At 38.4% G+C, this 23,376-nt stretch overlaps 1 protein-coding gene and 1 long non-coding RNA gene across 5 annotated transcripts in view; one reads left to right on the forward strand and one right to left on the reverse strand.

Moving 5' to 3' along the window:
• Positions 1 to 22,129, reverse strand: part of LOC130362278 (uncharacterized) — a 129,478-nt gene extending 107,349 nt beyond the window's left edge. The window contains exons 1-2 of the long non-coding RNA XR_008891340.1: positions 21,974 to 22,129; positions 16,897 to 16,995 (exon numbers count right to left, since the gene is read on the reverse strand). This is a non-coding gene — a long non-coding RNA (uncharacterized LOC130362278). The remainder of the gene's footprint in view (positions 1 to 16,896; positions 16,996 to 21,973) is intronic.
• NKAIN2 (sodium/potassium transporting ATPase interacting 2) overlaps positions 1 to 23,376 on the forward strand; it is a 948,625-nt gene that overhangs the window by 868,092 nt on the left and 57,157 nt on the right. For all 4 annotated transcript variants that reach the window (XR_008891337.1, XR_008891336.1, XM_056566470.1 and 1 more), the window contains exon 5: positions 11,479 to 11,539. Coding sequence is in view for 2 of the 4 variants with exons in the window: in XM_056566470.1 (XP_056422445.1) it covers positions 11,479 to 11,539 (61 nt within the window). In the remaining 2 variants the exon portion in view is untranslated. The remainder of the gene's footprint in view (positions 1 to 11,478; positions 11,540 to 23,376) is intronic.

The following is a 23,376-nucleotide window of genomic DNA, read 5'->3' on the forward strand; positions in this document are numbered from 1 at the left end:
GGGATCCCCTGTATGGCCGGCGCTCTCCTTCCTCGTCATCACGTCGTCGCGTACGTGCGTCGGCGTGCGTAACAACGTGATGGCGGTGACGGAGAGCGAGGATACCCGGCCGGCAGCAGAGACGTTCCGAAGCGACGGGGACAGCGATGGAGCGACATCCAGGGCAGCGGTGACGGGTCCGGAGCGGTGGGGACACGTGAGTATTACCTCCTCCTGCAGTGGTCTTCAATCTGCGGACCTCCAGATGTTGCAAAACTACAACTCCCAGCATGCCCGGACAGCCAACGGCTGTCCGGGCATGCTGGGAGTTGTAGTTTTGCAACATCTGGAGGTCCGCAGGTTGAAGACCACTATTGGGTTCAAAATCTTTATTTTTTTAGATGTTGCCCCTAAAAATTGGGTGTGTCTTATACACCGGTGCGTCCTATAGGGCGAAAAATACGGTATATGAATTACGAATTATAGCATATGTGCCAAAAAAAAAAAGAGACACATCCACACGTCCACTTTTTTCTCTTATACCACTTTAGTAAATAATGGTACAGTGTTGAGATTATTTCCTAGATTAAACAGCAAGTATTGAGAAGGTAGAGTGAGAAGAGCTAAGCAAATTTCATCTGTAATTATTAATAAAAAACACTTAGATTGCAGACCCAGTTCTAGAATGTTGTATAGATATCATGCAGCTAAGCTACTTTGTGTTGCCCCCAGATGTCAAGGGCCTACAAAATATAAAATTCCTACAGGTATACAGTCTGTCATATTGCCATAAAATACAGTATGTGCATTCCTTGTGTAGTTTATTTAAGCATGTTTTCCAATTTTTTTTTTGTTTCTCTGGTTTCATCTGTTTCCCTGATGTTATATTTAATACGCTTGGTAAAATGACTCTGTTAGCTGAAGCATACCCTGAATAAATGTGATCTTCTAATTTGTAGCCTTGTCCTTCACATAAGGTCTCAATAAAATGTTAATGTTTCTAGTGAAAAGACAAAGCAAATTGTGCGTGATATTTAGTCTGGTGACAAACAGCAGTTACAGCAAAGCTACACATTATTCAATTTAAATGAGTGCAAGAACCTATTCTATCCCTCAAATTGTCATATCATTAATCTTCAGAGAATACCTGCCCCCATCGCCACGTCTTTCTCTTCTCTAAGTGGCAGGCTGTTCTTCCTAATTTGGAATACATAAATGAATATATAGAAGGTTGTTTGGAGCACTAACCAACGTCATTGTTTCCATTAAGGTGTCATGTTATAGCTGTATATTTAAGTAAAATTTAGCTAGGGTCGTGTGTAGGATGGCAAAGCATGGAACCATGGAGAATAGTCAAATATACAAGCCCTCATTTAATATGTGGAAGAAAAGGGAGATAAATAAAATGGGATTAAATCATTGCATTATAAGGTCATGTGACCACATCTAAAAAAAAATCATTGCATGCAGGAATTTTTGATCCAGCGAAACCATGCCAGATTGTCCATAGGATTACCTCATCCCTATTCTCAGTTCACTCTGGTAACCAATAACAATAAAGCAACTCTCCACCATGCCTCTTGTTGTACAAAGAAATAGCCGCAGGACTCCTTCTGCAGGAGTTATGTACTGTTCACAGCTAATTCCCCAACTGGCAGCATTTGCTTCATCATCAAGTAATATTGTGGTGAACCAGGAGAGTTGTGGTGTCTGGGGTGTTGCGGTAATGTTACAGGGTCTGGTGGTCTTAACCCTTGAATGTCGTGACGCCAGGGTGGGGTTTGCTTAGAGTTAATGGTCCTACCACCAACCGCCAACCGGTCCACAGCAGATTTTATGAATTAACTGGAGAACTTTACTTGCAGATTTTTATGCAACAGTCTTTATACAGAAACAGTCTCTTTCGAGGTAACCGGGATACAGGTTCCTCACAGGCTTTGCTGGGAATTGAAATAATGAACTGTTTTATGCAGGCCACTGTGCTACTAATTATAAGATTTAGCTGGTAGTAGTCACACAGGATTTGGTAGATTGAGCTTTGTAACTCATGGTTTAGTGGCTGCAGGTTCTTTCAGGCTTTGGCCTTGATGAATTGAATGAAGTTATGCTGATTGTGCTTGCTTGTTAGTCCAGGAGATAAGAGAGAGAATTTACAGACTACAGCCCTTTATATATTAGGGTCTGGACTAAACTCATTGGTCAGCAAACCTGTAAATCCTGAACCCAATGAACTCTGGGTACATCACATGACCCAGTAAGGTCCTTAACCCCTTAAGGACTCAGGGTTTTTCCGTTTTTGCACTTTCGTTTTTTCCTCCTTACCTTTTAAAAATCATAACCCTCTCAATTTTCCATCTAAAAATCCATATTATGGCTTATTTTTTGCGTCGCCAATTCTACTTTGCAGTGAAATTAGTAATTTTACCCAAAAATGCACAGCGAAACAGAAAAAAAAATAATTGTGCGACAAAATCGAAAAAAAAACGCCATTTTGTAACTTTTGGGGGCTCCCGTTTCTACGCAGTGCATATTTCGGTAAAAATGACACCTTATTATTATTCTGTAGGTCCATACAGTTAAAATGATACCCTACTTATATAGTTTGGATTTTGTCACACTTCTGGAAAAAATCATAACTACATGCAGGAAAATTTATACGTTTAAAAATGTCATCTTCTGACCCCTATAACTTTTTATTTTTCCACGTACAGGGCGGTATTAGGGCTCATTTTTTGCGCCGTGATCTGAAGTTTTTATCGCTATGATTTTATGATTTTGATTTATTGTTTTGATCGGACTTTTTGATCACTTTTTATTCATTTTTTAAATGGTATAAAAAGTTACCAAAATACGCTTTTTTGGACTTTGGAATTTTTTTGCGCGTACACCATTAACCGTACGGCTTAATTAATGATATATTTTTATAGTTCGGACATTTACGCACGCGGCGATACCACATATGTTTATTTTTTATTTTTTTTACACTGTTTTATTTTTTTTATGGGAAAAGGGGGGTGATTCAAACTTTTATTAGGGAAGGGGTTAAATGACCTTTATTAACACTTTTTTTTTACATTTTTTTTGCAGTGTTATAGGTCCCATAGGGACTTATAACACTGCACACACTGATCTCTTACACAGATCACAGGCGTGTATTAACACGCCTGTGATCAGCATTATCGGCGCTTGACTGCTCCTGCCTGGATCTCAGGCACGGAGCAGTCATTCGCCAATCGGACACCGGGAAGGCAGGTAAGGGCCCTCCTGGTGTCCGGTCAGCTGTTCGGGACGCCGCGACGTCCCGAACAGCCCGACTGAGCAGCCGGGTCACTTTCAGTTTCACTTTAGAAGCGGCGGTCAGCTTTGACCGCCGCTTCTAAAGGGTTAATACTGCACATCACCGCGATCGGCGATGTGTGGTATTAGCCGCAGGTCCCGGCCGTTGATTAGCGCTGGGACCAACGCGATATGATGCGGGATCGCGGCGCGCTCCCGCTTCATATCGCGGGAGCCGGCACAGGACGTAAATATACGTCCTGCGTCGTTAAGGGGTTAAGCAATTATACATTACAACTGTACATCACGTGACCCGGGAAAGGTCATACACACATATATATATCTCCTATACATTAAATAATATATTAACATAGGCTGTATGAGGCGACCAGGGGTAAGCCCTGCAGGAGAGCCCTATGGAAATGGAGGGACTCTAGCTGAGGGGACTCTAGACAGGGACAGGACAAGGTCCTGCAACGGGACACCACAAAATAAAAAGACCAGTTTTATTACAATCAAATTCATTATAAAGTTGTGCATTTCTAAAATAAAATACATACAGTACATCTGATTTCGGAAATTCTGATCAAGAATAAAAACCAAGGATGGAGGACATGATAAGAAGTCATATTAGCAGCAAGCCAAGAAACAGTGTCAAGACAATACTGCCTTTAATGGTTCCTTTTAAGATGGGTTTACACATCACACTTGAAAATATATAGAAGGTAGGATGATAAATGAAAGATGTATCTTTCTACCTCCTCAACTTACAAAGGAGGCTCTGCATGTCAGGTATTGTCTAGTTTCTTATTACATTCATAGTTACAATCCAGTTCACTCCAACTCTTCATTATACAAATGCAACAAACTATTGTAAGCCAACTCAAAAACTGGCTGAAACTCAACTAGATGAGTGGCCACATCTAGACAAACACTGTATATATATATATATATATATATATATATATATATATATATATATATATTCCAACAGATTATTGTGTCCTTTTTAGTTTTTTGTTGTTTTTGTTTCTTTCAAAGCTATTCATCTCATGACACACATATTGAGCTATGATGAGCTAAGATGAAAGTTAAGGAAGGACACATCTCTTTATGACTAAACTATTCTAGTAAATGGGTAAATGCTGGGAAAACAACAAAGACGTTGTTTAGTGAGAAAAAAAAAAGGCAATGAGCACTAGTAGGGTGAATTAAAGACATTGTGGAAGGTTTTATTTCTATGAGATAAACAGAGCCAACAGAATTCATTTTAAATTCCTCAAGTAATATGAAAGTGTCTGCCAGTAACTTCTCCAATGTATAACTGCCAGTAACTTCTCCAATGTATAGCTGCCTGCAACGTCCCCAATGTATGCTCCTTTCCCTGATAAATCTAGTGATCACTTAGATATTGTTACAGTAACAATTTGTATAACTTAAAATGTACCTCAAATTATTTAATTGTTTTATAAAAAAAATTACTATAGTTCAGCACCGTCATTTTTTAACCCCTTAAAGACCACGGGTTTTTCCGTTTTTGCACTTTCGTTTTTTCCTCCTCACCTTTTAAAATCATAACCCTTTCAATTTTGCACCTAAAAATCCATATGATTGCTTATTTTTGCACCACCAATTCTACTTTGCAGTGACATCAGTCATTTTACCCAAAAATCTACGGCGAAAAGGAAAAAAAATCATTGTGCGACGAAATTGAAGAAAAAACGCCATTTTGTAACTTTTGGGGGCTTCCGTTTCTACGCGGAAAATTTTTCGGTAAAAATGACACATTATCTTTATTCTGTAGGTCCATATGGTTAAATTGATACCCTACGTATATAGGTTTGATTTTGTTGTACTTCTGTAAAAAATCCTAACTACATGCAGAAAAATTTATACGTTTAAAATTGTCATATTCTGACCCCTATAACTTTTTTATTTTTCCACTCATTTTTTGCACCGTGATCTGAAGTTTTTAGAGGTACCATTTTTGTATTGATCGGACTTTTTGATCACTTTTTATTAATTTTTTCATGATATAAAACGTTATTTTGGGCTTTGGAATTTTTTTGCGCGTACGCCATTGACCGTGCGGTTTAATTAATTATATATTTTTATATTTCGGACATTTACGCACGTGGCAATACCACATATGTTTATATTTATTTTTATTTACATGGTGTTTTTTTTTTATGGAAAAGGGGGGTGATTTGAACTTTTATTAAGGAAAGGGTTAAATCACATTTATTAACTTTTTTTTACACTTTTTTTTTTTGCAGTGTTATAGCTCCCATAGGGACCTATAGCACTGCACACACTGATTGCCAGCACTGTTCACTGAAAAGCCATAGCTTTGCAATGATCAGCGTTATCGGCGGTCGATTGCTCAAGCCAGCATCTCAGGCTTGGAGCAATCAATCGCCGAGTGGACACGCTGGAGGCAGGTAAGAGGATCTCCGCTCATGTCCCAGCTGATCGGGACACCGCATTTTCACTGCGGTAGTCCCGATCAGCTCTGCTGAGCAGCCGGGCAGCTTTCACTTCCGTTTTAGACGCTGCGTTCAACTTTGAACGCCACGTCTAAAGGGTTAATAGCACGCAGCACTGCGATCGCTGCCGAGCGCTATTAGCCCTGGGTCCCGGCATCAGATACATGCTGGGACCGACCCGATATGACACGGGGTCACCACGTGACCCCGCATTTTATCAAGGGAGCCGACCAAGGACGTAAATATACGTCCTTGGTCGTTAAGAGGTTAAATAAGTTTGCTTTTAAATTCGTCCCATAAATAGCTTTCTGAGTGCCCGTTTTCCCCTCTTTCAACGCATATCACTATGCATTAAGAAACAGAGCTTCAGTCTCCAGAGCACCCATATCCACTGCAAAACCCAGTGCCATAGAATCCCATTATGTTGAGTCTCGTGCTGAAGACAGGTTCTGTAAAGACAGAGCAGGAAGCTATATGCAGCTGGAAGTAGGGAGCATGGCGTGGCAGTAAATTCAAAATGAATGCAATTTAGACAAATTAATATTGTGCATGGTGCAGGCATTTATCATAAAAACATTGGAGGTACACTTTAACCCTTTAACGACGCAGGGCATAAATGTACATCCTGGTGAGGTAGTACTTAACCGTGAGCATCAGAGAGATTCTCGGGTCATGCGCGGCAGGTCCCGGCTGCTGATAGCAGCCAGGAACCCGCTGGTAATGGCCGACATCCACGATCGCGTGGATGCCCGCCATTAACCCCTCAGATGCCGTGAACAGCAATCTGATCATCCAGAACAGCAGACAGAGGTCCCCTCACCTGCCTCCGCTGCCTTCCACAGGTCTTCTGCTCTGGTCTGAGATCGAGCAGACCAGAGCAGAAGATGACCGATAATACTGATCAGTGCTATGCCCAATGCATAACACTGAACAGTATGAGCAATCGAATGATTGCTATAAATAGTCCCCTATGGGGAGTATTAAAATGTAAAAATAAAAGTAAAAAAAGTTTTTAAAAAAAGTTTTAAAAAATTGAAAAAGCCCCTCCCCCAATAAAAATTTTAATTATCCCATTTTTCCCATTTCACCCCCAAAAAGTGTAAAAAAAAAAAAATAATACACATATTTCGTATCGCCGCATGTGTAGATATCTGAAGTGTTAAAATATAATGTTAATGATACAGTACGGTGAACGGCGTGAACATTAAAAAAAAAACATTTTATTCAAAAAAAATTCTAAAAAATGTACTAAAAGTTTTATACATGCAAAGATGGTATCAATAAAAAGTACTCATACAGCCGCTTATACAGAAAAATTAAAAAGTTATAGGTCTTGAAAATAGAGGGATTTTAAACATACTAATTTGTTTTTGTTTTTTTTAGCGCAACAGTAATAGAAAAGTATGTAATCATGGGTATCATTTTCTTGGTTGCGCCATACATTTTATGGTAAAGTGAGTGATGGCATTACAATGGACAACTGGTAGTGCAAAAAACAAGCCCTCATACTAGTCTGTGGATGAAAATATAAGAGTTATGATTTTCTTAAAGGCGAGGAGGAAAAAACCTTAAGGCCAAAATGGACAGAGTCCTTAAGGGGTTAAAAGTAGAAGTCAAATAGTATTGTCAGATCCTCCAACAGTCAAATGGCATAATGTAATTACAGCACAATGGGACATTCTAGCCATCTTTGTGTTCTAAAAAAGATAGGACATGTAAGAATTGTATGCAGTTTGTGCTAAATTGTAAAGGAATGCAGGTGACAAACATCTTAAAGGGGTACTCCGGTGGAAAAGTTTTTTTTTAAAATCAACTGGTGCCAGAAAGTTAAACAGATTTGTAAATTACTTTTATTAAAAAAATCTTAATCCTTCCAGTACTTATTAGCTGCTGAATACTACAGAGGAAATGGTTTTCTTTTTGGAACACAGAGCTCTCTGCTAACATCGCAACCACAGTGCTCTCTGTTTAGGAACTGTCCAGAGCAGCATATGTTTGCTATGGGGATTTTCTCCTACTCTGGACAGTTCTTAAAATGGACAGAGATGTCAGCAGAGAGCACTGTGGTCATGATGTCAGCAGAGAGCTCTGTGTTCCAAAAAGAACACCATTTCCTCTGTAGTATACAGACCCTAAAAAGTACGGAAAGATTAAAAAATTTTAATAGAAGTAATCTAAAAATCTGTTTAACTTTCTGGCACCAGTTGATTTAAAAAAAAGTTTTCCACGGGAGTGCCCCTTTAATTTTAAAGTCACAGGTGCTATTATAGCAGCCCGCTGTGTGATTCTGTATAAGACAGCTCATTCTGACACCTTCTCAGTGGGAAACAGTGTGCGACAAACACAGTAGTGTACATTTGTGTCTGTCCTACTGTCCAGGGTCACACAGAACAGCATTGAGGGGCTTAAATTGTGCATGTAAGATTTATTTCATCAGTCCAGGTCATAAAATACCATCAGAAGTCTGAACCGGTGGTCACAATTTGGTTTATGTTTAGCAAGGATACAAATAAAAGAATGGGCCATTTTCTTAGAGTGCATGCAAGGTGTTATACAGCAGATACATTTGACACTAGAATTATTGCAAGCGGTTTATAGAAGTAGACTGTGCGCCACACTGTTATGTGCTACAATTCTGATTCATTTTAACAAACAGGATATTTTTGACAGCCAACAGTGCAATATAGGACAGATTCATTTATTTCTGCTGCTTTTCCAGGATATACTTCAGACTGATATGAAAATGTCTTAAAACTGAAATAAAATCTCTCTTGAAGATAAATGCCAACCCATAAGCAGAAACTGACTTATCTGATGAATCTGTCCAGAATACTACATGACATGAGTACATATTGAAGTCAGGACTCAAAGCTATATCTCCTGGTTGTTTTATTGCATTTCCATTCCAAAGTGCATGGCTCATTATCTTGTAAGATGTCGGCTTCAAGCATGTGCACAGAAGACATTCATAATGATAATCGTGACACTACATTTACTGTAGACATCGTATTCAAGGGAATGAAAAGTGTATTTACTTCTTCATCCTAATTAATAATTAACTAGTCATGCATATTTATAGGCTCTTTATAGAAAATACAATTGTTTACCTATTCCGTATAAGCAATTTGTGTTGACATTTCTTTACCATGTCATCTAGCAGATGAAACACAACAGCAATAACTGAAGCAAATAGCAGACATATTGTATGTGTGGATGGCTTGATGTCCAGTGCAACGATTTCCATTCCCATATTCTAACATTTTGCATAAATATATACAGTTATTTGAAATATATATATATATATATATATATATATATATATATAAATTATTTATATGTATGTATCTACACCCAGATAGATAGATAGATAGATAGATAGTCAAGCTTGAGAAAGGCTGCAAGTGGTCAGTGAAACGTCGCTATGCCGTCAGGCTAATAAATCCACCACCTTTGCATCTATTTTTGGTGTGCTGCGGAATTTTTTTAATTGACTATCTACCTTTGACCCGTCACCTGGGACAACAGATTGCTGGCACCCATCACCTGTTTCACCTTTTTTCTGGTTGTGCTGCCCCACAGTTACATTTAGATAGATAGACAGATAGATAGATGGATAGATAGATAGATAGATAGATAGATGCATGAGAATTACAGCAGCACACTGATAGCACAAAGAAATATATGAAATATGATATGCTATATTGCTATAGTGAAAAATTTAGGTTCTTAGCTTACCATTTGGCCAAATAGCATGTACCATCCCACCACGATAAGGTGACCTCATTGGGACAGACATGATATTTGGCCAAATGGTAAGCTAAGAACCTCAATTTTTCACTATAGCAATACAGCATATCATATTTCATATATTACTTTGTGCTATCAGTGTGCTGCTGTAATTCTTTTCTTCTATCTATCTATCTGGGTGTAGATACATACATATAAATAATATATATATATATATATATATATATATATATATATATATATTTCAAATAACTGTATATGTTTATGCATCATGTCTGTCCCAATGAGGTCACCTTATCGTGGTGGGATGGTACATGCTATTTGGCCAAATGGTAAGCTAAGAATCTCAATGTTTCACTATAGCAATATAGCATATCATATTTCATATATTTCCTATATTTCTTTGTGCTAGCAGTGTGCTGCTGTAATTCTCTCGCTTGTGTTTGTTTAGCCTCAGCAGCGTGCACATGTATGCCGGGTGCATGCAATAGTTGTGTATCAGTATGTGCTGGCCAACTTCTACCTATCTTGAGATAGATTGATAGATAAGATGGAGGCTGCAGTCTGCAGGGAAAAATATAAAGGCTGTGCACAAGTGTAGAGAGAAAATTAAAGAAAAAATTGTGCCCATACAGCATACTATAGAGGCTATAGAAGCAAAAGTACACAAAATTTTTAATAAAGATCTAGTGATCAAATATTTTAAGCTATTATAAGCACAATGCAAACTTTTTCTAAAAATAAGCTTTTCAAGTTGTTTATATAGCCTTTAAAGGGTTACTATTATTCTGGCTAGCAGCGAGATACGATGAAATTAAAAGTGCAATCCCGCTGCCTGGGACTAGTGCCAAAACCTATGTGAGCAGACGGATCATGGATGCCTCATTCAAGTCTATGATACTTGGAGGATCAGGCAGTCCGTCTGACCATGTGAGTTTTGGCACTGGTCTCAGACAACAGAATTGCACTTTTAGTTTCAACATATCCTGCCATTGGCCAGAATGAAAGGAACCTTTTAAGCATTCCAATAGCTTTTTTGCCTTTTTTGTTAACTGTCACATTGGGCAAGGATATGTACAGCCTCTATCCCTGCCCTATGCGGCTGATCCCTAACTGAAGACAGTCCCTATACTGGAGAGGTACAAGGTGTAGCAGTGTCAAAACAATAAAGACAGTACAGAAGTCAAGGAACAGTTCGACACAAAGGGTTAACCAAAGGATTAACCAAAGTAAAAACCGGGAAACAAAACACAGGCAATATCCAAACTGACAAACAAATAGTGGCAAACAAGCTAGGGTCAACACTTGTAAGAGCGTTGTAGCACAGATACACTAATCAAGGGGGTAGTCAAAGAATAAGCCAAAGGTCAGGAGAAGAGAACAAGATAATAAATTCAGGTAAGGAGCCAGGGCTAGGAATAATATCTCTATCACAGGTAACATGCAGAGAACAACTGAGGGCCTGGACGCCAAGGCAGTATACACTTGGCTAGTAGTCTACACCTCCTAATTGGCCTGGCATCATCACGGCAATGAATTCTACCGCAGCTGAAGACAGGAGACATTGGAACTACAAACAGAGCCACAGGCAGAAACAACCATTACATTAGCATTAGGAAGAAGGTCAATACATTGAGAGTACCATATGTTTTTCAGCAGGCATAGAATTCAAGAAAAGCATAATTATTTTCATGGAAATAAAGATATAAAATTACATATTTAGAATTTTTAGGTGCAGAATGAAAATTATATTTGTAGTTTTTTGTTTAAATTCTTGAAACAAAATTAGTTTTTACACTTACATTCATATGAAACTTTTCTTTATGGTTGTGAATATTCAAACCAGCCCATACTATGTGTAGAAAGCATACTAAAATTGAGACAATAATCCACAGTTCTATGCTATGTCATTATATGAAACACTGTAAACCAACCATTGTAAATAATGTAGCATTGATTCTATAACCCAAAATATACTTTTTTATTTCAGCTCGCTGGGTTCATTTATGCCTGTTATGTCTTGAAATGTATTTCTGAAGAAGAGGACAGCTGTAAGTACGGTATTCATACTTTTATTATTTCTCTGCCCATTAACTTCTGTGACATAAAGTAAAACTTTAAAGGGGAACTGACAGCCGATTCACCTGCCCTAAACCCAATATACAGGGTTACTTTGTGGGTGAATTGGATTAAAATGAGGTCCGGTTCTGGAAGTAGACACATTATTACCCGACATTGCTAATCTGTTATTATCCGGATTTGCACAATGGAGGCGTGAACGACAGGGAGACAGGAATGCTGGGTATGCTGAGTCCCACCTTCATTCTGCAAAGTTGAGGATTAAGATATTAGCAATGGAAGCTAATAATGGCTCTCTCTTTGGAACCGTTATTCCTCATTTCAATCCAGTTCACCTGCACTATAACTCTGTTTATTGGGGTTAGTGCGGGTGAACTGTCAGTTTTGCTTTAGGGTATGTTCACACTACGGATTATGAACGGAATCTCCGCTCGCAGAATTCTGCTTGCAAAGATTCCATTCTGGCAGCCGCTGCCGCAATACTTCGGCAGTAGGACCGCGCGGCACTGCGCCGTCACCATTGACGACTATGCAGTATTAGCGGACTTCCACTCAAAGAATGAACATGTTCTTTCTTTGCGCAGAACAATTTCAGCAGCGGAATTGTTCACCGCTGAAATTCTGCAGTGTGAACGGGTCTCGTGGAAAACCATTCACACTAATGTTTATGTTCACAGCACGTAATTCCGTGAGCAGAATATCGCTCCCGGAATTCCACGGAAATTTCGTAGTGTGAACATACCCTTAAAATGTTCCTGTTTTCAGCACATAATGTTAGTTAACAAAAGTAAAAAAAAAAAAAACTATGACCACCCTAAAAAAAAAACAATATGCTATGACTGTAAATTGATTGCTTACAGTAATATAGATAGCAAGTAATAAGTAATACTGTCAAGAATTTACAGTGTAATTTCACCAGTAAAAAAAATTTATACAGATTAATGTCATAACATGTATTCATTTGGGTAGGAGTTATGTTTTTTTCCTGATGCAGAGATTCAAGTCTTCTGCCTGTTTTCATATAGACATAGAGATACAGTAAATGATAACATCTTCGTTGCCAATTGTTGCCCCCAGAGAACATGTAGAGGATAACAGTATATGGGTTTATCAGTGCAACACAATGTAAATTGTACACTATTGCATGCAAAAAGCTCCACCTATCTGACAACTTGTGCCAGAAGTTATATCATTTCCCATACTATCATGTATTTGTGTATTTGAGTCGGGAAGGATTTTTTTCTCTGATATGGGGCAATTGGCATTAGCATCATGGGGTTTTTTCTTGCACAGTAGGGTCTTAGGTTGAACTTGATGGACTCTTTGATCTTTTTTAAATTAAAAATACTTTGTAACTAAGTGACTATATTTGGGGAACCACAAGAAAATATATTGTAGTTGAATATCAGACTGTGTTGTATGCTACATACACGGGTCTATCATTTTACAATGGCTAAAAAGGTACTTAATAATGTCCTAATCTACAGTATCACTGTAATTGTATTGTGCTGCCTATTCTGTACTACATGCATTCTAGCTGTGTCAGTATGAACTGCTCCTTTGTTTCCTCATTAACAACCAATCACAGCTCAGCTTTCATTTTAGCAGAACTCTTTAAGAAATAAAAGGTGTGATTGGTTGGTGTGGGCAGATCAGACAGTTTTGTATGTAGAAACAATTGGATGCTGTGTCCAAACTGATGAGCGAACAGTGTTGGTTAAACGTTCATTCCTGTATGACGGAGGAAAAGAGACTCGTGATGACCAAACAGCATGTCAGTATTGTATGTTCTACCCTCTTCCAAAAGAATATACTCAGAAAAGGCAATCGGTAGACTTAAAAAGATAGAAATAGTAATTGCCTTTATTAAAATACACAAAAGATTAAACAGAAAAACTATAAAAATACATAGACACAGGAAAGATCATACAAGGAAATGGCAGTGTCTGGTTATAGGCAATTATATTCTATTAAGGGAATGGTTTGCAACCTCAGAGTGCCCACAGGTAGCGTACAGTCAAGACTCCGTGAGGGAGATTTATCGAGGGATTTAAGCAGCTTTTTTTGCTTACAAAAGTCACACAAAAAGTTGCATGTGCGCCTAAGCAATTTTCAGTTTTTACTTTGCATTGTGAAAGTTGCACGTAAGCAAAAAAAAGTCGCAAACCCCCTTCAAAAAGTCGCAAGTGTAAGCAAGGTCAGACCTGGCTTACAAACCTGCCTATGACGGCATTTTCAAAAATTCACACAAAAAAGTTGGGTGAGACTTATTGCGCAACTCTGCCCCCCGGCACCCACTCACATCTACCAGCTGCCTGCAAGATGTTGGGACTGCAACTCCCAGCATATCCTCACTGTAAGAGCATGCTGGGAATTCTAGTCCTGCAATAGCTAGCGGGTGGGTGGTAGATGTGGGCGGGGAGCGAAGTCGCACAAAAAGTCGTAGGTGAGACTTTTTTTACTTTCATTTTCACAGGCACGGTGGGACGAGGGGTTAGGAGACATACAGGAGGGTGACAAGCTTGTCACCAGCCCGCACATCTCCTGCCTATGCAACACTACTACAACTCCCAGCATGTCCTCACTGTAAGAACGTGCTGGGAATTGTAGTTGTGCGGCACGCGGGGGAGTGTGTTAGATGGGCGGGCAGATAACAAGCTTGTCACCCTCCCACGCCACATTACTACAACTCCCAGCATGTCCTTACAGTAAGTGCATGCTGGGAGTTGTAGTCATGCAGTGGGGGCAGGTGACAAATTTGTCACCTGCTTGCACATCTCCCCCCAGCCCTGCTGCATGACTACAACTCCCATTATGTCCTTACTCTAAGGGCATGCTGGGAGTTGTAGTCATTCGGTGGGAGCAGTTGACAAGCTTATCACCCGCTTGCACATCTCCCCCCTGCCCTGCTGCATGACTATAACTTCTATTATGTCCTTACTGTAAGGCCATGCTGGGAGTTGTAGTCATGCACTGTGGTGCAGTGGGGGCGGGAAATGTGCTGGTGCTTTACAATAAATGTACTAATCTATTTTCCTTGTTTTTTTTCTTCTCATTTCAGATCCGTGTATCCTGTGGACTACGACGAGGGCTTGTAAAGGAGTGTTTTTTGGAATAAAAGTTTTTTAAACATGTTTTTTTTTTAATTTACTTTACAGGCTTAGTAGTGAAAGCCGGTCTTATAGACAGAATCCATTACTAAGCCAGGGCTTAGAGTTAACACCAAAAACAGCTAGAGCTAAACACCGATTATTACCCCGGTACCCACCACCACATGGGTTCCGGAAAGAGCCGGTGCCAACAGGCCCGGAGCATCAAATATGGAGCTTCTTGACCGAGGCGGTAACAGGCTGGCATTATTTAGGCTGGGGAGGGCCATGGTCCTCGCCCACCCTGGTAACGTCAGGCTGTTGCTGCTTTGTTGGTATTTGGTGGAGAATGAAAATATGGGGAACCCTCTGTTTGTTTGTTTTTCCATAAATAATTAAATAATAAAAGAAAAACACATAGTGTTCCCTGTATTTTTATTCTCAGCCAGATACCAACCAAACAGCAACAGCCTGACGTTACCAGGGTGGGCAAGAACCATTGTTACTGGCCCTCCCCAGCCTAAATAATGCCAGCCTGTTACCGCCTAGGCCCAGGAGCGCCATTTTTGATGCTCCAATCCTGTTGGTATCGTCTCTTTCCGACACTCCTGTGGCAGTGCATATCGGGGTAATAATCGGGGTTAGCACTAGCTGTTTTTGGGGCTAACGCTAAGCCTCGGCTTAGTAATTGACTCCGTCTATAAGACGGCTTCCACTACTAAGCCTGTAAAGTAAATAAAAAACACATGTAAAAAAAACTTTTATTCCAAAAAACATTCCCCCACAAGCCCTTGTTACAAAATGTTGTTAATATTAAACAAAAAACGCTGGTCATCATAGTCCACTAAATCTGAAGTAGCCCACAGGATAGACGGATCCAAAATGAAAAGAGAAAATAAAAAGCAAACAAAAAATGGGCTAGTACATTTAGGGGGGAAAAAAGTGGTTAAAAAAATGGAATAAACACACATATTTTTTTTTTTGCTTACTGTATGTGTGCTAAGAAAATGGTATTCCAAAGTGATTTTATAGATTTTTGCTTATGTGAGCCAAATTTATCAACCCCCCATGATAGTATGATAAATACGTAATACATAAGCAAACCCAAAGCAAAAAAAAATGCCTACAGAACTCGCTTACCAAAGCAAACAATGATAAATGTCCATATATATATATATATATTTGTTATATCTGTAAAAATAATGTTATGTCTGTAAAAGCAACAAATGAGCATTGTCATGTACAAAAACAGCAATGTAGATAAAAACATTATGTCCCAGATTTATCAAACTGTGTAAGAGAAAAACTAGTTATTTTCCCATATCAACCAATCACTGCTCAGCTTTCACTTTACCAGAGCTCGTTAGCTGAGTGATTGGTTGCTGTGAAAAAAATCACTACAGTTTGATAAATCTGGGCCTATATGTACATTTGTAATACACATTGGTTTAAAAATGTGTATATTTTTTTTTTTTTTTTTTGGGGGGGGGGACTTGCTGTCTTGCCCCTGCAGCCTGTGTGTCTTGGCTGGGACAAAATACAGGAAGTGTGAGGCAATGAGGCTCTGTGACACTCCCCAGGCTCACATAGCAGGTTGATTGATAAGATAGGAGCCTGCACAGAGCCCTTCTTGTCCTGTCCTCACTTCCTTTATCATGTCTCTACATGGAGACACACAGGCAATGTGTGATAGAATTTTATAACCCATAAATATACACATTTGCTAACCAATTTATATACAAATATACACATAGGGGGAGATTTATCAAAACCTGTGCAGAGGAAAACCTTGCCCAGTTGCCCATAGCAACTTATCAGCTTGCTTTGTTCATTTTACAGAGGCCTTGTTAAAAATAAAAGACACGTGCTGATTGGTTGCTATGGGCAACTGGGCAACTTTTCCTCTGGACAGGTTTTGATAAATCTCCCCCATGATGTTATTATCTACATTATGTAAAACGTTTTTCCAAATGAAAGTGCCCATTTAGAGCTTTTTTATTCCTTTTTTCAGTTATTTTTATCACTTTTTATTAATTTTTTAGATTGTATGCCTAGATAGGAAATATCAACCTAACAAAACCAAATTTACATAAACCAGGAAGATTCTTCTAGTGACTTGCTGCAGCAGTCTGGACAGTTTAAGTAACATTATTATGTGAGGGTGAAGACTTAATTTCACCACTAATTCCCATTCTCCCATTACACAATTAAAAGTAATGAACATTTCTTCTTCTTCTTACCTGTACTAAGAATATCCTGCTGAGACAAAGTCAGATTTTCATTCAATGGACACCGGGGATACATGAGTAATTAGACTTCTGGACTCTTCTTTCCATTTGCTTTTTGAGAAATTAAGACATTTTACTCATATCAGTTTCTTTTTACCATAAATAAGGATAAAAATATTGCAATGCTCTATCTGGGTCCTATATAAGGTTAAAAAACCATGTACACCAGTATATAGAGAGAAAAACATGCAAACACACACTCTATTAACTTGTTCTCCACAATCTAGAAGCTAAGTAGATGCCTTAAAGGGGTACTCCCGTGGAAAACTTTTTTTTTTTTTTAAATCAACTGATGTCAGAAAGTTAAACAGATTTGTAAATCACTTCTATTAACAAATCTTAATCATTCCAGTACTTTTTAGGGGCTGTATACTAAAGAGAAATCCAAAAAAGAAATGTATTTCCTCTGATGTCACAACCACAGTGCTCTCTGCTGACCTCTGCTGTCCAGTTCAGGAACTGTCCAGAGCAGGAGAAAATCCCCATAGTAAACATATGCTGCTCTGGACAGTTCCTAAAATGGACAGCAGAGGTCAGCAGAGAGCACTGTGGTCATGACATCAGAGGAAATGCATTTCTTTTTTGGATTTCTCTTTAGTATACAGCCCCTAAAAAGTACTGGAAGGATTAAGATTTTTTTAATAGAAGTGATTTACAAATCTGTTTAACTTTCTGGCACCAGTTGATTTAAAAAAAATAAGTTTTCCACAGGAGTACCCCTTTAAGCACAGGTTGACTTAGTTGCATACGTTTGGAGATTTGTAATCGACAGACACATGCTCTTCGGTAGTGTTGTACATACTGTAGCTAGGTTAACCTGAATCAGGTTGATGCTGTTAACTGAAGATAAACAGAACATTGAGCAATGATAATGTTACATGACTAACGTTCTCCGGAATACAGTGGGATACATTTGGGTATATGTGTTAATGCTGGAAAATTGACCTAAAGGTGTACGAATTGGTGCCAGAGTGCAGCATATGACCTGTTGTTGAATCAGGTAAAGACTGAAAACAGTGGTTTTCATACATGAGTTTCATTCAAAGCAACAATCTTCATGTCAGAAAATTCTAATAATGTTGTGTTTGTCCATAATTGTGACATGGATAACAGTTAGACTATATTTTATTACTAGGTAATTCAGGAATCCAGGTCATTCCAAAGGGTTCGCTTAGTTGTTTGTACAGTATAAAAGTTTGAAGACAAATTATTCCTAAACATTTACCTATCAATGCAGTCAATGTTAATGTTATTCTCACAGTTCTCTTATGTTACCATAAGCGTCACTCCTACATGGCTAAGACAGTTCCCATGGCATGCCACAAGCATGTTAAGACTAAGTTGCTATTGCCTGTTACCAGGATAGATATTATATTTAATAAGAACTTCTATAAAATATAGCAAGTCATTTGTAGATTTTGTAAATAAAAAATATAATTACATAATTGTTTGCAATAAAAAAAGGCCATCTTTATTCAAGAAAAAAGAGAGATGTACTTAAATTACCTTATTACACATTTCATATTGGATGATCACTTACAATTTATATTAGAAAAAGGCATATGGTCACCAGTTCTAATATACAGTAGATATGCTACATCCAGGGGTCATTGTAAAAATAATAGACATAACATAGATATTATATAATAAAGAATAATAAAGCTATGAAGTACTGTAAACTGGATTGTGCCAGACCATTCTATGTAATATGAGAATTACACAAAGACTTCTATCAGTTCATCACTTTACTACTAGAGGAAGTAAATGGTAATGAGTAATGAGGCTGATAGTTTTTTACATCGTTGTGGATGGTGATAGTATACCGTTCTCCTGTTTCTAAAAAGAAAACAATGTAAATCTCTTAATATCATCACTTAAAGGGCTAATCCACCCCTAGACATGTTATTCCCTATCCAAAGGATAGGGATAACATGTCTGATCACCGGGAGTCCTGACGCTGTGATCCCCACTCCATCTGTGGGCCGGCGCTGCAACGTTACGTTCAAGGAAGCCTGTGGTCTTCGTGATCGTGACCTCACACCAAGCCCCCTCTATTCATGTCTATGGAAGAGGGCGTGACCCCAGGATGACTGGTGTCCAGGGCCCCTGCGATCAGACATGTTATCCCCTATCCTTTGGAGTACTCCTTTAAAGTGTTACTGTCCTTTAAAACAGACATGTCAAAAGTTGTGATTGACCAGGTCTTAGTCCTGAGACCTGCTGTGATCAGGAGCTTTAAGCTGGGTAAGTTTGTGACAGCGCACACCTTACTCCCCAGGTTTCAGTGAAATTTGACCTTTTATCTGTATAAAAGTCCAAGCAGAGAAAAAGTCAGATCAGTTTGCTGGCCTAAGCATAATGTCAAGCACTTCCATAGCTCATGACACCTAAATGCAGAAGGTGTCATGAGTAAGACCTGGTGGGAGCACAAATATTGACATGTCTGGGAAACTTATAAAAAGTTGTTTTAAATCACAGTAACACCCTAACCCCTCACCCTAATTTTTCTTTTCACCAATTGTACTTTATGACACCTTTCATTTTACCATATAATGTACGGCAAAACAAAAAAAAAGTATTATTTGTGGGAGTAAACTGCAATTCTGCAATTTTGGGGGGTTTCGTTTTTACACAGAGCACTTTATAGTAAAAAAAAATATGTTTTCTTTATTCCGTAGCTCAATGCGATTAAAACGATACCCGATTTATATTGTGTTTTTATATTACTGTACTGCTTAAATAAGAAGTCAAACTTTATTGAACAAAATCAGTATATTTAAAATTGTCCTCTTCTCACTCCTATAACTTTTTAATTTTTCCGTAGGGATGTATGAGTGCTCATTTTTGTGCTGTGATATGTAGTTTTTATTAGTACCATTCTTGTTTTGATGTTTTTTTCGATTGCTTTTTATAAAAAAAATTTCAGATATATACTGTATGATGTATTTCAAAATCTATAGTTTTTCTTTGAAATTTTTTTACATTTACGCCATTTACCGTACAGGATCATTAACATAATATTTTAATAGATCGTACATTTCTGCATTTGGTGATACCAAGTATGTTGATTTATTTTTATTTTTTACTCTTTCTTTTTAATGGAAAAAAAAGGGGGTGGCTTATTTTCTTTTGTTAAAGTAGGATCAAATCCCCATAGCAAACCTTTTCTGCTCTGGACAGTTCCTGACACAGACAGAGGTGTCAGCAGAGAGCACTGTGGTCAGACTGGAAATAACTATACAACTTTCTCATACCCCTTTAAAGTAATGTAATAGACAGACCCCTATTTCTAAGATTCAAAGACTCTATAGAGTCTGTTCTCAAGGACTGTGGTGTCAATATTCAAAAAGGGACCAAAAAGAGACCCCCAAAATTATAGGTCCGTTAGTTTAACCTCTATTGTATTGTTTGATGGTTTTCTAAGATATGCTAAATTGAAGTACCTCAATGAAAATTAATGTATGACTCCATATCAGCATGGGTTTATGAGGGAGCGGTCCTGTCAGACTATAACAATATCAGATTTTATGAAAAAGTGAGCTCAAGACTGGACTGGGGTGAATCGCTGGATGTTTAATATATTGGTTTATTTTTTAGAGCATTTGATACTGTGTATAAAAGTGTGTAAGTAACTGGCTCAATGATAGAAAAGGTAAGGTGGTTTTTGACAGTACACACTCTGAACGAGTGACTGTTACCAGTGGGATTCCACAGGGGTCAGTTTTGGGTCTTATTCTTTTTAATATATTTTTTGTAGGACTATATAGTAAAGTGTTAAAGTGTAAAAGTGTTAATCTTTGTGGCTTATACTAAACTGTGTAAAGTGGTTAACACAATTGAGGACACTGCACTGTTGATACAGGTTGAATGCTTGTCTTTTTGCAACCTTATATAACTATGTAAGTGCTTCATAAATCCTAATCCACTGAGTATTCCTAGGTGCTGGCTAAAGGGAAGCCAGGTTTTATCATTTAATTTTATGACTATGTATGGGGAAACAGGACCTGGAGTGCTATACGCATAAAACAAAGCAAAGCTTTGAGCCTGGGAAAAATGTTTTATGAAACTAGTAAACGTGAACTTAAAAAAAAATAAAAATAAAAAAGAGTACATCTGTAGAGTTCTCTGGATGAGGGAGGCTATCTATGTTTTTTTATAGGGCCTCCAAAGTCTTGGTAAAACCAGAGGATAACACATCAAAATGCTTTGCACCAAATGACAACATAAACTCAGCACTGCATCTGTCCCTCTTTGCTTTACAGAGACCAAATGATTGAGATCCCACATTCATATATGGCTGCAGCTGGCCTCAAATGTGTATCCGTTCCCAATTCCGATCATGCACAAAGTTTTCTAATTAAAGAACTGGAGCACATTCTCATTATTGCTTGTAACACAAAGTGCTTGGCTGCCCACTGGCCATCTTCAGCTCCCTTAATTGTCTGGAAAGAGAGATATTGTACACCTACTGTGCATAACTGGCTACTTGGACGACACATGGTATTTAAACAAGCAGTGCAAAAATTCCTTAGTGCCTCTGTAACAGAAGAGCAGAAAAGTACTCTTGGGTGGCAATTATTTCTCCTGCTCGTATCTGCATGATACAGAAAAGCATTCTCTATTTCTATGGGAAAGTGATGAGAAAAACATGGGGGTTGCCATTAGGATCTACGTCTGTTGATTAACCTCTCACTACGTAGCTCCCCACACATCCCTCAAAATAAAGCAGCAGTAACACGAAGAAATGATTTACTGGTAATTCATATAATTTCTTTTTACTCCAAGAGCATCTTTGATTCCATATGAGATGCTTAAGATTTATTCCTGGGCATTTCTAAAGAACTTGTTCATCAAAGTGTTTAATAACTTTCAGTAAATGAATAGGATGATGGGAATCGCATCAGGAGACTTTCTGAGAAATATAACCGTAAGAAATTTATAATGTCTCTGTAATACTGATCTGTGGTAATACAGACATTATTTTCTTAACCGAACCAAAGTCTGCAAAGGAAAATAATAAATGTCCAACCTGTAAGTGAACTGTGCTGAAGGCAGGAGTAGTGTTCCTCAATAAGTCGAGAGCATCAATGCAGAAATGTAATGCAGATAATAGAGACGGTGGTGGATGAAACCTCTGTTGCTCGCTTTGGTTCACTGTAGTCCTTATCTACTGGCAGTAACACAGTCACTGATGTGGTTCCTATGACACAGAAACACGTGCTTGACAGGATTACATTGAATGCTGGAGCAAACACTTTCACTGCCATGACATATTTTGCTAAAAGCAACATATTCCGGCACTTATAGCGTCTTTAGTGATTTATTGTTTTTGTGGATTTGTGACAGAATTACAGGGTGATGTTCACACAGTTAAAAACCATGTGGCTTTTGGCATGGAAACTGAGCCTATTCAAAAACCATTCGGTGTCACCTTGGAAAAACCCTTCTCCCACTGGCAGGGAACCATGCAGATAAGAAGTGACATGCCCCTTCTTTTCTATGCATTACATGTTGAGGCTCTCATTGAAGTCAAGGAGAGCTTTAGAGCTTGGCACCTATGGCAGCCCTAAGAGAGATATTATGACACACCATATACAGTAAGTGTAGTACAGTTAGTCAAATATTTGTAAATGTGTTCTGGTGTCAAATGGTGCATCCTCTCTCCACACTGATCTTGACCCTGACATTTCCATTTTTGTGGTTTTGCCTCTGGTTCATTATATACACATTTGTATATTTGTAAAAACAAAAACAAAAAAATGGTAGGGAATAGGTGGACAAAAAAAAAAACACTTGACTCACCCCTTCATCCCCCAGTGCCATCAAAAGTCCCCACCAGAAGTGCTGTGATAATGTCCTTAAACACTAATCACATAACTGCTGACACCAGGGATTGGCTGCTACACCCCAAGCTCAGTGTACAGGGATGTAATTGCCAGAACTCCTGAGCAGTAGAATGGGTAAGTATAGTTTATTTGCAGCTAACTAAAGTGTGATGTATACTTGTTGTCATTGGTGCATGCTACACAGCAACATTAAAGTTTCAATCTCAAGTTCATTGTATTATCAAGCAGTATTAGACCAGTTTCACACAAGTGTACTATTGTAACATGTTTTAGCTTGCATTATGGACAACTGTTTCAGCCCAAACTCATAGCCCATGTTAATCTAGTCTAAATTACTTAAAAAAGAAAAACGTTTACGATTCCAATGGAGATTCTCATAATGTCTGGGACAACTGGTCAGAAATGTCAATCGCATGAGGATGACATTTTTTCTCATCTCTTCTACAATGCTGATACTAAGAACACTGGATTTTACACATGGAATTTACGTGCAGAAAATCTGCAGCATGAGCACCATGTGTGGCCTCATACTGGTTGACATATGTATCTGAGGAAAATGAAGATAAATTGCAAAATTTAATGGAAT

This window comes from Hyla sarda, chromosome 3, assembly GCF_029499605.1.
Source record: "Hyla sarda isolate aHylSar1 chromosome 3, aHylSar1.hap1, whole genome shotgun sequence".
In the NCBI taxonomy this organism is placed as follows: domain Eukaryota; kingdom Metazoa; phylum Chordata; class Amphibia; order Anura; family Hylidae; genus Hyla; species Hyla sarda.